Source organism: Pempheris klunzingeri, chromosome 2, assembly GCF_042242105.1.
Source record: "Pempheris klunzingeri isolate RE-2024b chromosome 2, fPemKlu1.hap1, whole genome shotgun sequence".
NCBI classification, from domain to species: domain Eukaryota; kingdom Metazoa; phylum Chordata; class Actinopteri; order Acropomatiformes; family Pempheridae; genus Pempheris; species Pempheris klunzingeri.
The window spans coordinates 15,579,903-15,595,345 of record NC_092013.1 but is presented as its reverse complement, the minus strand read 5'-3'; the positions used below and the strand labels follow the sequence as shown (position 1 = coordinate 15,595,345).

Here is a 15,443-nt window from a genome sequence, read left to right as displayed (position 1 = left end):
TTTACAGATTATGGTTCAAGTTGGAAAAAGGCTGCTGTTGCAACCTTCCGTTGAATCCTAGAAGCTTTATCTTAGTTTGAGCCACTTCTTATCTCCGTCGGTTTCATTTCTGGTGGGGAAAAACATTTAACCTTGCCGACTTCTTGCTTCTCTCTAGTAAACAAGGTTTATTTGAGCAGAACTGAGAGCAGTTCAAGGTCCTGCAGCCCAGCGAAGAGCCTTCAAACTCTCTTACTCCCTTGTGTGTGATGTGGTTTCACTTTAGCAGAGCATTTGAAAGTTGGGTAAATCAAGCCTGGATTCACCCTTTCACTGCTGCTTTTACTTGGATTCCTTCATTAAATTTCTACAGTTACCACTATATATATATATATATATATATATATATATATATATATATATATATATATATATATATATATATATATATATATATATATATATATATATATATATATATATATATATATATATATATATATATATATATATATATATATATATATATATGGTAAATCTTTGTCATTCATTAGAATTTCTTATACTATTGCTTAACTGTTTAATAACTGGGCCCCTGCAGGTGGTTAAACAATTATAGTTCTGTCGTCCCAGGACCATACCTTTTTATATAAAACTTTTCAATTACTGTTTCTATTATATGATTTAAAAAATATATCCATTGTCCATGTCGGCTGGCTTACCGACTAGTTGATTTCATGGCTGACTTCCTCTCTGAGTGAATTAAGTTTTTTGATCAGTCCTTCATTGCACACGTCTGGAGTAATTTAAGTTTTTAATTTGGTTCCTACAAGATATAACAAAGCATTAAGGCCCTCAGATTAGCCTTCTTCAATGTATAGACTAGTGGATACTATCGGTACCAACCACCAATGCTACTCTTACTCTTACAAAAAGAAGAGATCGTAACGTAACATATGACACCAAGCAGGTGGTAAATGCTGCGAGGTGCATTCTTCTCGAGACAAAACATTAATTTAACAAATTCTTGTAACATTCAGAGGGAAGAGTGTCGGCACAAAATGGGATCCTCCATTGATGGTTAATGGCCACTTACATTTCTAGCTTTGGTTGGCTTTGCTTTGCTGACAAGCGTGTTAATGACTCCAGCTATGTCCAATGTGCTGCTGTTTGAGTTGACAGCAGCCTTAATATAGTGTAAAGCACCAACATACCGTATATTGCCACACACACACACACACACACACACACACACACACACACACACACACACACACACACACACACACACACACACACACACACGCCTTCTGTGCACTATTGCACTGATGCAATCTTACTTTCACTAACCGAGCTCTGCTCCAAACAGAAGTAGTAGTAGGTATTTTCAGCCCCACTTGGCCCTTAAGTTTATCACTCAGCCCACTACAGTAGCTTATCTGCGCTCTCTGTCAACGAGGCTACAACTTGGTCTCAGTCAACTTTTCAGAGTGATTGAAAGGAGCAATGCATGGCAGGTCAGGCCAGGGTTTGGGCAAGAGTATGGCTAAATTTACTATCTCTATGGCTTCACCAGGTATGACTGGATCACAGCCTTTTCTCTCCATTTAGAAGAAGAATGAAACGTACTGTATTGAAAGGCAGAAATATTGACTGAATAGGAGCAATGGCTTACCGATTGATTTCATGGCTGACTTGCTCTTTGTGTGAATGACTGTAATCAATTATTGACTTGCTCTATATAGTACATGCCTGGGGTATTTAAAGTTTTAAATTTTTATGTTGAATTGTATTTTTTCTTAGTTTGGAATCTAGTTTTTTTTTAGTTAGTACTTTTGATAGTTTTGAAATGCGTTACAGTTTCAGTCTTTTTTTGTCAACAGTAATAAACCTGATACTTGTCAGTATACATGGGATGTTAACATTCTCTTCAGGGAACTACAATAGAGTAATTTTACCTTTTCTAAGACATAGTGTGTGTCTTGTTTTTCATCCTACAGGAGCTTAATGTGCGACAACTGACACTGTCAACAGACAAGGACAAGTACGGTATCCGCCTGAGAGCCGAGCCAGACCACATGGTGCTGGGAAAAAGACTAAAGGGGGCCTTCAAAGCTGTCACTGCTTCTATCAAGGAGCTCACCAGCGAACAGCTAGAGTCCTTCCAGAAGACAGGTATTGCTGTGTGTAACTTTCTGGTTTTGTGTCCAAAAAACTTTAAAAAATTTTAAAAATCACACTCAAGATTCAAAGGAATTTATTTATCTTTTCTTTTTTTGGTATGGATTTTGTTTACCAAATAATTAATTAGTGAAGATGGGTAGAGCAATTGCTGCATATTGCGTTGAAATCATAACTTATTCAACCAAAAACTCAAAGAATCCTTGCAGTGAAGTCGGGCACAGACAGACGGCCAGTTTATCCTCAGAATGCAAACCCTAACCCCTCTGAAACTATAATCAGAGCTCGAGTACGGATCAAAGCAGTGCAAGGTATCTTGTCTCTCCAATTATAGAAAGACGAGGAGAGCCCCCAGAGTCTCTGGGGAAGGCAGCAGTGGAGGTCAGCTGGGCTGTGGGAACTTAACTTTTCCAATCACTTGGATGTTTGAAGTCTAGCCAATTGGAAGAAAAAAAGGAGGATGAGCGATGGAAGGAAAGAGATAGATGTGATGGAGGATGGTGGTAAAATGATGGAGAGAGGAAACAGAGATGGGAATGCACAGCGGAACCAAGTAACATTTCACTGGCTTGTGATCACAGGCAAGATGTTGTGTTTGAGTGCACAAAACCCATTTTTATAGTGCATCACCAGTGTATGTGTAAAGGAGTAGTTCAATACGGTACATTTTAGGTGTGAGTAAACACCAGTGGGGACATTTGTGGATAAGCTACAGCTAGCAGCTGGTGAGAGTGGAAGCGGAGGGAAATGGTAAGCCTGGTTCTATCTGAGGGAAACACAATCGGAAAGGGTTAAAAAAACAAACAAAAGAAAAAAGATAAACATCTGTTAACTTATCAGTCAGTTAGTGGAATGTACACTATTATTATCTCTGAAGCTAACAGCACACTTTCATTTGAGAGTCTACTTTTAACCTCCTTGAGCAATTTCCAGTTCAGAACCTGCAACTCAAAAAAAACCTTGTTCCAATTTAGACTATATGGGTGGCAATTTGGCCTGAAACTGATTGTGGGTTCATGGCCATTGGTTGTATTACTCATGATTCCTTACCTGTACCTTTTGATCTCATCATTTTAAGTGGGTAGAAGAAAAGAGGTTAAGAGAGAAGGTGGAGAAGAGCAGAGAAGCAGGGAGGGACACAGGAAATCAAAGCATGGAAATGTAGGATTAGAGAGAAACAGAGTGACTGTTTCACCCAGCCTCTGGGTGTGGAGAAGTGAAGAGGAGAGAAGAACACGGTCATGGTTTTTAGTCAGAACACAGACGTGGGTAATTGCTGCCACTGGCAAAACGGAGATATAAACCTGACTAGATTGGGTTTGCTGTATTGTTTAAAAGCTCAGAGCTGATGTGGATGTGACCAGGAAGACTGTAATGTAAGGCATTTCAAAATGAAAGCAAATAAGCGGTCCAGACCCTAACTAATTCAAAACAAAGTCCTGGCCTGCATGCACTTTAGTCTGTGTGATTGGGTGTAATTGAACCCTTTTCTAGAATCCTTCTGAAGAGACAACCCCTGCCAAATAAAGTCTAATTTCACTCAATCTGTTGGCAGTTTATTCAGATTTAATTAGGAGAATAAATTGTTTATCAACACATCTGCACTGAGGTCTATAGTCAGCATTGATTTAATCATCATGGGCCTCAATCAATCACTCTCAAATGCATCAACGCAATACTATCCTCCCTTAAATGATCCATTTTCTGTTATCAGCCTGATGGTAATATAGATTTGTGTGCCTATTTGCAGTGAGTGAGGATCCATTTAGAATTTTTAATAGGAAAGCATCAAAATCAGCACATTATACTCGTCCAGTTGAATTATTATGTTATTATCTAGTTTAATTATTATGTAGTGACTTAAGTGATCTCAACAGTTCAAACATTTTCCTTTATTATATGTCACTCAACGTCCAACTGGCTTTGTAGCGGAACATTTGTAATGATTGGTTCTTCAGGCCATACCACATAATTTCATCCTACATGACTGTTACCAAGAATATCCCAACCCAAGAGGAAAATCTTAATATTTGTGTTAGGAAAACTTTTTTTAAATTTTTTTTATGAGAGTATATTTAGTACGCTTTCACTCATTTTCATGCCCCACGGTGAATTTTGTATGAACTGTATAATTTATGGTCATTCAGAAATGTGGGCTGAGGCAGAGGCTCAGTGGGGGTTCCATAGTGTATGAACAGCATATTTACTATGTTAAAAGCATGTTTTTCTATTAATTGATGGGTGTTGTGGTTCATTTTCAGGATCTATCATGGTTGACGGCCATGAGCTTCATGAGGAGGACCTGAGGCTCATGTACACCTTCAACCAGAGCTCTGGCTCAGCCGCACAGTATGAAGCACACTCTGATGCACAGGTATGCTATTTGAATCTATTCATTTTTACACATCTTTGTATGCAAGTCGGACACTCTTCAGGGAAAAAAAGGATCAAAAAAGGTTTAATTCTTCTCTTTCTCTGGACAAATGTAGCTTCTCCTGTTAAACTTTTTAAATGAATAAAGTTTTTGATCGTTTGTAAGATGATATGGAGCTGCTCCTCATAACACTGACTTAAGATAGCTTAAAAATTGATTATTTTCATAATTTATTCATAATAATTCATTCAATTCATAATTCATTTATTCATTTGTACATTATTTAATTTAATCTAAATTACTGGATTTAATGTAAACTCTATATTGCCAGCTTAAATTTGTACAGAAAATTGGAGTCTAACCCAGGTTATCAAGAAATAGATTATTTTTTCTATGAAAATTCTGCGTAAGCAATGACTGTTCAAGAGACTATAAAACAGCCTTTTACTGAAGCAAAAAAAAATCTGCTAACCAGCACCTCCTAAAGCTCAATAAATCACACTTTACCTTTACCTGGTTTATTGAATCTGCACAAAAGCCAAAGTCTAGCAATGTAACATTGTAGTTTTACTGGGGTTATGTGCCAGACTCCGGCTCTTGGCCCAGAGCAGAAACTCTCTGTGGCCTCATCATCACCATGAGGTCGCCATTAACTAGTTAAGACTTCATGAAGTCACTGCACCCAGTCAAGAAATAGTCTATTTGTTATTCCACGCTAAGTCAGTCATCTCCTGGCTGAGGCTTAATATTTAAAGTAACAACATTAGGGTGATGTTGACCCACACCTGCTCTCCTCTAACTACCCAGCTCTCTTCACTGCCACATTACTAATTGTTGTTTAGATTGATCGACAAATTGTAATGTAGGATGTGAAAAAAACTGCTTCTCTGCTGCTGCTCAGCTAGCTGCCCTTATACTGTAAATGCATTTATGTATCTTTACTGTGAGTGTGATGTATGAAATCATTTCACGGCTAAGTGGAAACCAGCACGTATACGTTTCCCACAGGCCCTGTCTAATCAGTGCTCCTCCAACCGTATACACACCACACGGCTGCACCTTAATACCAGTTTACTGAGCTGGCTTTTTAATTCTTTCTGTTACTCTCGCTCGCTCGCGCTGACTCTCCAGCACCCATCTGTCTGTCTCTCTGTTCTTCCCCTCTCATATTCTGTCTCTCTGTTTGCTTTGTGTACATTTCTCTGTCACCCTGTCATCTCTTTCCCTCCCTCCTCGCATGGTAAAGTGTTCAGGGCTGGCAGCAGCTCAGCCTCACACAACATGACACTCACTTTACTTTAGTGACTCACACAGACTACAATATTGTCATTATTTCTGCTTGGTTGGTTGGTTGGTTGGTTTTTTTCCACATTATAAAGCTTTGGACAACAGAAGCAGGCAGGTTTATTTCATAAAGGTTGCTCTGGTGCCTCTGGATTTTACTCTGCCTTTTCAGTGCTGTAGTTTGTAGCTTGAAGCTGAGGGAGTCTGTTTACTCAGTGGCTACAGTAAGCACATGCTATCAGATGATGAATACTATCTTTATGTCTTCGTGACATGTGTTCTGTCACCGTCTGCTACCATTCTGTCAAATCCATATTAAAATAATTGTAGGGTGTACATGATTAGAGAAAATGAAACTACGCTGCTTCTAATTTCCACCTGTCAACATTTAAGTGTACAGGAAAATATTTAATTCATGCTTTATCTTCACCACTACAGCTAGAAAGATAAGAAGCTTTTTCTTGGTTTGTGTGCCAACCTGAAATTGGCTACTGTCAGTAATTAGTTAGTTTATTAAAGAAAAAAACAAAACGGAGGAATTGTGGAAAATGTGATTGTTACAATATTAATTGACAAAATAATAGCATTCTGTATTTCTCTTTACCCAAATACTAAAACTTAATGTCCAGAGGAAGATTTTCTATTTGTGCTCAAATACATCACCCTAGAACCACCTGATTAGCCTACTTAATTTTAGGACCCTATTATAAATAGATTAGTATTTTTGTATTTATTTATCGCTAATCGTAATCATCACCTTAATACAAAATCATTTAAACATTTTATGCAAAGGATAACATGTATCACTCACAAATATAAGCTCATGAAAAGGCACTCAATCAATTTCATTAAGGACAAAATTCAAATCCCCAAATCATTTTAATTTACAGTTTTACAACCTGTGTAGCACAGGTTTTTTTATCCGTAGGATAGAGGGTGGAAAAAAAAAACCTTATAGGCCCTGAGTCAGCCTCGCTTGTCAAAATGATCTGAAAAGCATATCAGTCTTCAGAAACATCAGAACAGTTCTGTGATCAGTTCAATACGTGGCTTAAACTCTCCTGTTGTCCTTTAGGTCCTGGTGCTGCTGGATGTCACCCCGGACCAGTCCATGCTGGATGAAGGCGTTGCCCGAGAGGTCATCAACCGCATTCAGAAACTACGCAAGAAGGTGGGCCAATTATTTCACGAGCGCAACTCTGGAAACAAGAGTGACGCATAACACACCACTAATGAATTTTACAATCCAGTGTCTAATGAATTTGATATGACATATCTGAAACAGTTTGCCAACACATGTAATCAGGGATGTGCCAGGGTGAGCAAAACATGCCACTGAAGCAGTTTGAGGAGTTATATTGGAAGACAAAATACCATGTATGGCTATTGCATGGTGAGTAATGTGCGACAGCTAAGCAGGGGAGAGGAAGCTGATTGAATATGAGAAGCACTGAGGAAAGTAGCACATTGAGACTGAAAAAAATCACACCACATTCTGTGTGGTATTTTAAAGGATGATGTGAACCACCTATGCATCCCATCCGGTCAGAGTGTTGTGATACCGCATGCTCTCTAGAACTAGAAACAAACAAGGAACCACTTTAGCTTTCCTCCCTCATTAGGCTTCTGTAAGATACACTACTTTTGCTGTCAGTGACATTTGGCCTTAAACACCCTGATCCTGATGGTATCGTACCACACACCAGAAACTCAACAGAAATTCAGTCAGCATGTAAAATATTTGAAATGTGGAAGATAAGTAAAAGATTAAAATAGATTTTTAGTTAAGTTTTATTTGAATTACAGAGTATAAAGCTTTATATTACTGTTTACTCTCCATTTTAATTATTTAACCAAAATTATTATTTGATGTATTCAGTTATCTTTTTGACCTGTCTGATAAAATTACTGAACCATTGGCTGGACAAAAACGTAATTGTATGACATCATGTTTTGCATTATGAAACTGTGATGGACATTTTTCACTCTTCTTCTGACATTTCACAAGCGAAATGATTCACAATTAAAACTATTGACAAAGTAAGTATAAATGAAAATAATTGTTAGTTGCAGCTCGTGAAAAATTTCCTGTATGTTTTTTTGTTACATTTCCCCCTGTTGGATCACTGCGTCCTCCCACCTTCCTCTTTATGTCCCATGCTAATTTTGTCAGGGCAGTTCTGAAATCTTTCCACTGCAGCGTCACAGTTAGAAGTTTCTCCATCATAAGGCAGGCTTAATGGAAGCTTAATTACAGTCCCCTTTCAGATTCTGATGTTGTACCTTTGAAGTGGTCTTGGGAGTAAAGGCGGATTAGCCAACAGCCCCTTGTTTTCACAAGCAACAAACAGTTTTTTCCGTCCCCCTATAGCAGTGGTGTGCACTGGCTCCCAGCCAGGCTAAATTCCTTCGGTTATTTCAAACTGAGATCTGTTAGGAATTTTCCACCCTGGGGATGGGAATTAATTTTTAACAATTCTTTGACATGTTTGGTAGTAGTTTATGGATGTGCATGCGTGGCTTGATCTGTGTTTCTGTGGGTGTTTTTGTATGTGAGCATATGCACAGTTGAGAAACTGAGGTAAGCTCACAAACTGGAGATTCCTGTAGCTCTATCTCTGAGAGACACACACACACACACACACACACACACACACACACAGTACCAGCAGCTCCTTCAGGCTAGGGTCAGTACCTTGACTTGGCAGGAAAAGCCTATAAACCTTCCTCCATTGATTGACTGCTCCTCTGTATCTAGCTAACGTTATTCCTCTGCCCTTGAGCCACATACTGCAATTAGAGTGTGTGTATGTGTGTGTGTGTTTCTGAGTGTTTCCAAGTGTTTGTGTGTACTGCACAGTTAATATATATGTGTGTGTGTGGCTGTGAACGGGTGTGCACGGCTGCACAGTGCAGATTAGGATGAGATCAATGTGTTTGAATGTGTCAAGGTTAGAGGAAGCCGGCCGCACACAATGCCAAAATAGATGGGCTTTCATCCAATAAAGAAAATCTCCCTTGTTCCGTGCTTTTATTTATTCCTGTTGTGTCTGTTTTTGCTTTTTAATCCCAACCTTCTCTTCCTTTGTCTGCCCTTCCATTTTGTTTATCCCATCTCTGCTTACTTCTGTGTATCAGGTAATTGTTCCTTTCAGATTTCAGTAAGTTATAGAAGAAAAAAAAACGTTTGAAGAGAATTACTTGTTGCAAAACTTTGATCTGTCCCTTTTCAACCATATGCTTTAATCAGATAATAGATTTTTCTATTATTATTATCGATTATTATGCATTTTTGTATGCAGGTTTTGTACAAGGTGCTTGAGGCGCTTGATGGACTTGTATTTGGCACTCAGAAATTTTAGAACTGTAATACCTTGAAACATTTTTAGCTTGATTCTTAGAAAAGTACTTGAATAAAATTGAGAGGAGAAGAAAACAGTTACATCGGGGGAAAGCTTTGGGAGTAGTTGTGTTGGAAAGCACAATTTTAGCACAAGCAATTTTAGGCACCCCTCGCGCTTGAGCTGCAGTGCTCAGGGTGAAGTGAGTGGGGGTGTGGCTGCCATCAGGAAGGACAAAGGTGTGCTGGTCAGGGCAGAGCTGGGTGAGCACTGTGTGCTGTGAATGTAGCTGTTCATGTATATGGACCACATTTTGTGATCAATTTAAAAAGGCCTTGGTGCAAAGAGGGGTTTCTGAATATTGTGTGGATATTTTGCTGATAGTCGGGAACAGTTGTCTACTAGGCTGGGTGATAAAACGATAACCATAATATTTCAGTGTACGTTTCCTCAATAGAAATAAAACAAATGTTCAGTAAATGTTCAGTAAATATTCAGTAAAGCGTTACATCCATATACCAAGAGAGGGGGTGCACTAATGCACCCTAAACGCTAGTTGCCACCATAAGAAGAAGACAATTAGAGAACAGTCTCACCAAAGTCTCAGGCAAAGTCCATCGACAAGTCAGGACAGAACAGAGACGGATATCAAAACCGGCTCAGGGTTGGACATTTTTTTCTCCCTGAGCTTCTGTCATTAGGTTGCATTGAGTTACAACATGAGGTGTTCAAGCGCTGTTCATTAAAAATGAGTATTGGGCGAAGGTGAATCATAATGTTATCATGATATGTTCAAATGTGATCTTGTAAAATCTAGTTTTTTGGCCAGAAACTTGAAAAAAAAAAAAACTTTCACAGCAATATGAAAGAGATATCGGAGAGGGAGTTATGACCTGTTGAACTTCTTCTTTCTAAAACCTAATTAAAACTACTGATGTCAATATTTTTTTTAATCAAAGCAAATGTTTGAATAAAAATGCAATAAAGAATTTTTGCAATGCAATAAATTAGAATTTTCCTCTTCCTACTTTTTTTCCCTCCTCACCACCTACCTCTCACTGTCATGTCTCATAGGGCCATTTGGTGCCATCAGATGAGATAACTGTGCACTACCGCTGCCAGCCAGAGGGGGAGTACTTGGACTCTGTGATCCAGGCTCACACTGACTTTATCCTGGCGACCACCAAGGCTCCACTGTTGCCCTTCCCTGTCCCCAAGACTGCCAGCGTCATCATAGAAGAAAAGACTCAGGTATGAAAGGACACCTCAGGGCAGCCACGACTTGTGTACCACAGATTTATGAACATGCTGGTATCCGACAATGTGTGTTATCATAAACATGAGTGATATTTTGGTTTATTTTTTATACTCAAAATGTTTTATTTTTAATGATGAATGTTTGTATCATTCCCATATTACCGCTCTCTTGTACCAACCTACAAATCCGGACAGCAGTTAGATTTTTAGTTTAAGGAAAACTTTGGTAAAGAACATAAGAAGGCAGTGTGTGTTTCTCTCTTGGCCTCCTTAATGCTCTTTTTTCCCTTTGTTGCAGCTAAAGGCTTCAGACCTGGAGTTAACTATAGTAAAAGGATCTTCAACCCCTCATGCTCCTCTAAATGGACCGGCTTGCTCCTATGTGAACCTCAGGGTTAAGGTCAACAACAAAGAGCAAGGTAGCACATGGGAAAGTAGCACAAAAAGAGTCTGTTTTTCCTGCCAGAAAAGATCTAGGAAGAATATGTATGACCTTTTAAAGCTGTTGGTCGCGTTAGTAATCCCGACTGGTTTCTTCGTCAGAGGGGGTGGTGCTGTTGGAGAACCCCAAAGGGGATAACAGACTAGACTTGGACAAGCTGAAGAAAGTGAGCAGCAGCATCTTTGGAACCAATAACACCCAACTCAGGTTCTTCAGCAGCGGGACTGGTGAGAGCTCGTTTTGGCTGTTCAGAAAGACATAGGAGACAAAGGATTATAAATAATAATAAATGCAAATGTATCATTGTAGTTAACTATGGAGACCCAACACTAAAAGGATATAGTAAAAGGTTGTCAAAGATAGGCTCGTTATATAATTTAATGGTGTGTTGAAAGAATATACAGCTTTATACTTTCAGTTAAAACTGTGTGTTTTACTTTTCTGTTTATTTTTGATTGGCACATTTCTAGGTACATTGTCGTTTGTCCTTTATCTATTTTTCCCCACACAACGATTTTGTCACTTTAGGGGCTCCGTAGTAACCCAAATTAATATCTTAAGCTCCCCTGTGTGTGTTTTTATGTTCATTACAGAATTGACCAGCAAAGTGGACCTTCAGGCTCTGAGCGGTAAAACTTTGACGGTGACTTCAGGCTCTTCCTCCCCCGGCTCGGCCCCCACCACCGACACCCTCCTGTGTCCTTACGTGAACCTGCTGCTCTGCAATTCACAACCAGCTGGTACGAACCCACCCCACCACACACACACACACACACACGCACACACACACACACACACACACACACACACACACACGCACACACACGTGTTTCCCCTACGATGCACTTGTAGCAGAGCAAGTGATTTTTTTATTTTTGAATACCTTTCTTTATGTATTTATGTTTTTTTGGTACACTCGCAAATCGCAACTCAAAGAGCCATAACGGCCTGAGTACATAGAGTTCATTTGTGCACTGTAACGAGAAGGGGAAATCTGTAGAAATGAATATCAAAAAATTAAAAGTACATATGTAGGATCGAGTCAAAATAAACTGCCTCAGTCAACAACAGTCACCCAGTGCATTGTTTTGTAGAACAATGGAGCTCTGTGGACCAGAGGAAAAAGATTTATCAGGCTTTAGCTCCACAGGCAACACTGTACTTAGTCCGATCAATTCATCACTAGTTTTGGTCTTGGGTTTGTTCACTAGAAGAAAAAAAAAATCCTTTAAAACTAACTTTGGGAGATTTTCATATTCTGGTGAAATTCTTTATTGAAATTATGAAATTATTAATTTATATTTTTGTAAATTCTTTCATTTCTCCCTTATAAACTTTGAAAAGTCAGTCCTTCGCACTGTTATAAGGCATGTGTTAATTAACCCATGAAGCATCGTAACATCAACAGATAAGACCCTTTGAGTTAATTTCTAAATGGTTCTAAGTGGAAAAAGAACTGTGATCTTTAGTTAAATTAGGAATACTAAACAAATTAAAATGGAGTTGGAGATGATTTTAAAGGAATAGTTGGACAAACAGGGGAAGCAGCTGGCATGGCTCTGTCCAAAGAAACAGTCCAGCGCATAACCTCCTACATCTATCAATTGATCAGTTAGGCTCTCTCTCTCTCTCTTGCTCTTCCTCTCTTTTTGATCTGTCATTCCTCCTCTCTGTCTCCTCCCTTTTCCCACGGCCAGGACTTGTTACCTTCCCAGGACTTGTGAGCAAGCCATACTAACAAGCCAATCATTTCTTAATTTGTAAAGGAGGTAAAGTCCGTCTGATTCACTTCTCTTCAACAATCTTCCAATCTCCTCCAGAGTGCCAGACAGGAGAGGTGGGCACCCTCCTGCTGGTGAACCCTGTGGGCCAGAATGGGCTCGACTACTCAGGCCTGCTGTCTGAAGCTGCCAAGGTTTTCGGCCTCCGCAGCAGACTGCTCAAACTCTATCTGGACCAGGACCTCACCCAGGGTAAGATGAAAAGATGGTGGATATCGTACTGACTTTTTAGCATCTGTGCAGAGCACTTCTAAACTGATTTAAGGCCAACACTTCTGGACAAATATACAATGGGGGAGAATCGGGTTTTTCACGGATAAGAAAAGTGCAGGTTTGAATTTTCGGGAAATGTACTTCTTAATTCCTGGCTAAGAAATAAGTATCACATCATAAAATTATACAGAGGGATGAAGTACTCCTACGGTTAGTTGGTGCCAGTATGACACATTTAAAAAGACAATGTAATATTATTTTATTCAATCTAAACTGCTGACACATTTTAATTTAAAAGACATAATAATTCGCATAATAATTTGCATCTCACTATTAGAATTATCTGAAGTAAAGAAAGTCAGAAGAGGTGAAGTTGCTCACAGGTTTTAGACATAAAAATTATTTTAACATACTTACTCATAAATGTTTTCACCTGGCAAAGACTAATTTAAGATTTAATTCATAAAAAGGTGCTCACATTAAAAACATACAACTAACTAGAGATGTGCATTTCAAGCAAAGATACTGTTCGATAGTCATTTGTCATTCGAAGGTTATTTGAATAGTTTATCCTTAAGCACTGTGACCTAATTGAAGATTATTAGCTCAGCTAGCGCCGCTTGTACGTAAGGCTGCTTCGAGCTAATGTCCGGTCGCAGGATGGATGAAACTGTTTGTGCCCACATCTTTACACAGACCTGGCTCCATTAGTCTTGAGGTTACATTTAAAATAAATGAAATGCAAGAGGAGGGTTGGATGTCCTCTTATCCATGAGTGAACAGGTCAGTGAGTAAGTGGCTGTGATTTGAAGGCACAATTTAGATGCGATAAAATTGCACATTATGGATGAAAAATTGGCAGCCCACTCCTTCATGTCACTAAGTGGTATTTGTGGATCCTCTGTTTTTATTATCTCATTTGAATAAATTAAATAACGCTCCCAGTTTGAGCAGCTTGAGAGCTTTTTGAAAACAGATCTGCCATGATTGCTTACATGCTTTTCCACATTTAATTTTAGACATAAACATAAACAAACATACTTTGTAGTTATTTAATGTCTCTCTGTGTTTTTCAGAGCTGCCAGCGGATTCATCAGTAAAATCTCTAGACACCAAAACTCTGTTTGTGAGAGTTCTTCCAACAACTGCCGAAGCATAAATACAGAGAAGCCATCTTAGGTTCTTGGCATCAACATCTGTCTCAGGTGCCTTGCAGGTTCCTTGAATGAAGTTTTGTACCACTAAAATCCCACCATTAGCCCCTTTGATGTACAGTGGATTTATGACATGAAGTGGCGTCATTTGTTTAGGTCTCTTGTGGAAATCCTGATGCATAACAGACTCGTCTGTCAAATTCACAACTCTTAATCCATGGAATCACTATCACCTTTGTCTTGAAATTTCTTGAGACGCCTTCAGGCACAAAATTAGCGTGCCTAAAGAGGTCTTGAGATTTTGATGCGTTTCATCGCATTCCAAGATTTGATGATAGCTCTATTAAGTCGTCGTGTTTAGCCAACACTTACAGCACTGTTATTCCTGTCGCTCCTTCTTTCCCGTGTATCGTCTTAAATTTGTCACCAGTTATAAGTGACCGTTTTCTAAGAAAGCACAACGTGTTGCTAGGCTATATTCACTCTGGACAGAGAGGAGATTTGCATTTATTCACAAGAAAGCAAATGCACTTCAAGAGCAGAACGATTGCTCATACATAACAGCTGAATAGATGTGTGAATGTGAAAGTGTGAAATGACTGGTCATGGAAACTGGGAATTGTCTGACGGAAGGAAAAACATTGGTCAGACTGTCGAGGAAAGAAATGCCAAAGGTTCATTTACCTCAGATTTAAAGATTCTTTTCAGTGATGTTTCAGTAACACTTGTAACACAGTAACACACTGTCTAAGCTGTCTAGCTGTCAATATTACTAATGGATTTTTTTTCTTCCTTTATTATGCTAATGATACAAAATTTGCAAGCTACTTCCCTTCAAGGCTTATTTGAGGTGAGCTTAGTCCAGAGTAATTATTGCTGTGGCTCATAATTGGGGAAACCAATTCGGCCTATTGTGCACAATTTTAAATTCAACAGATAAAGCTATTCTGTTCATTGCATTGGGAATCCTGTGACAATTGTAAAGGCATTTAAGAGGTGAAATGGATTTTCGGGCTGCTGTACCTTCAGGACAAAAGGGTTCTCTTATAAAAGGAGCAACAAATGGATAATGTACTATTTTAAGTGACAAATGGAATAAATCAAAGGTGAATAAGAATCGACATGTTTTTTTTTTCCTTTCCTTTCTGCTCACTCAAACCTACGTATGAGAAGAAGGGACACGTCCTACACGTCTGTGGGATCCTGCAGACTGGCTTAGCTAACGGTGTGGGAAAACTGTTTATCTGGTTGTGTGAGACATTTTGACTTACTCATTGTATTTAAACTGCAAGATCATGGAACAAATACAACAAAGGGGACAACAAACACATTCAGTAGCAATAAATGAATTTAAAGGAATAGTTTGACAATTTGTGAAGTACGCTTATTCTCTGTCTTTCTGAGAGTTGGATTAGAAGATCGATACCACTCTGCTTA

At 38.9% G+C, this 15,443-nt stretch overlaps 1 protein-coding gene across 1 annotated transcript in view; it reads left to right on the top strand.

Annotated features, from left to right (window-relative positions):
- iars1 (isoleucyl-tRNA synthetase 1) overlaps positions 1-15,123 on the top strand; it is a 51,381-nt gene extending 36,258 nt beyond the window's left edge. The window contains exons 26-34 of the mRNA XM_070840575.1: positions 1,980-2,154; positions 4,422-4,534; positions 6,894-6,989; positions 10,234-10,410; positions 10,715-10,835; positions 10,960-11,085; positions 11,452-11,598; positions 12,679-12,831; positions 13,929-15,123. Of these exons, the coding sequence (XP_070696676.1) occupies positions 1,980-2,154; positions 4,422-4,534; positions 6,894-6,989; positions 10,234-10,410; positions 10,715-10,835; positions 10,960-11,085; positions 11,452-11,598; positions 12,679-12,831; positions 13,929-14,011 (1,191 nt within the window). The 3' untranslated portion in view covers positions 14,012-15,123. The remainder of the gene's footprint in view (positions 1-1,979; positions 2,155-4,421; positions 4,535-6,893; positions 6,990-10,233; positions 10,411-10,714; positions 10,836-10,959; positions 11,086-11,451; positions 11,599-12,678; positions 12,832-13,928) is intronic.
- Positions 15,124-15,443: the final 320 nt, after the last annotated feature.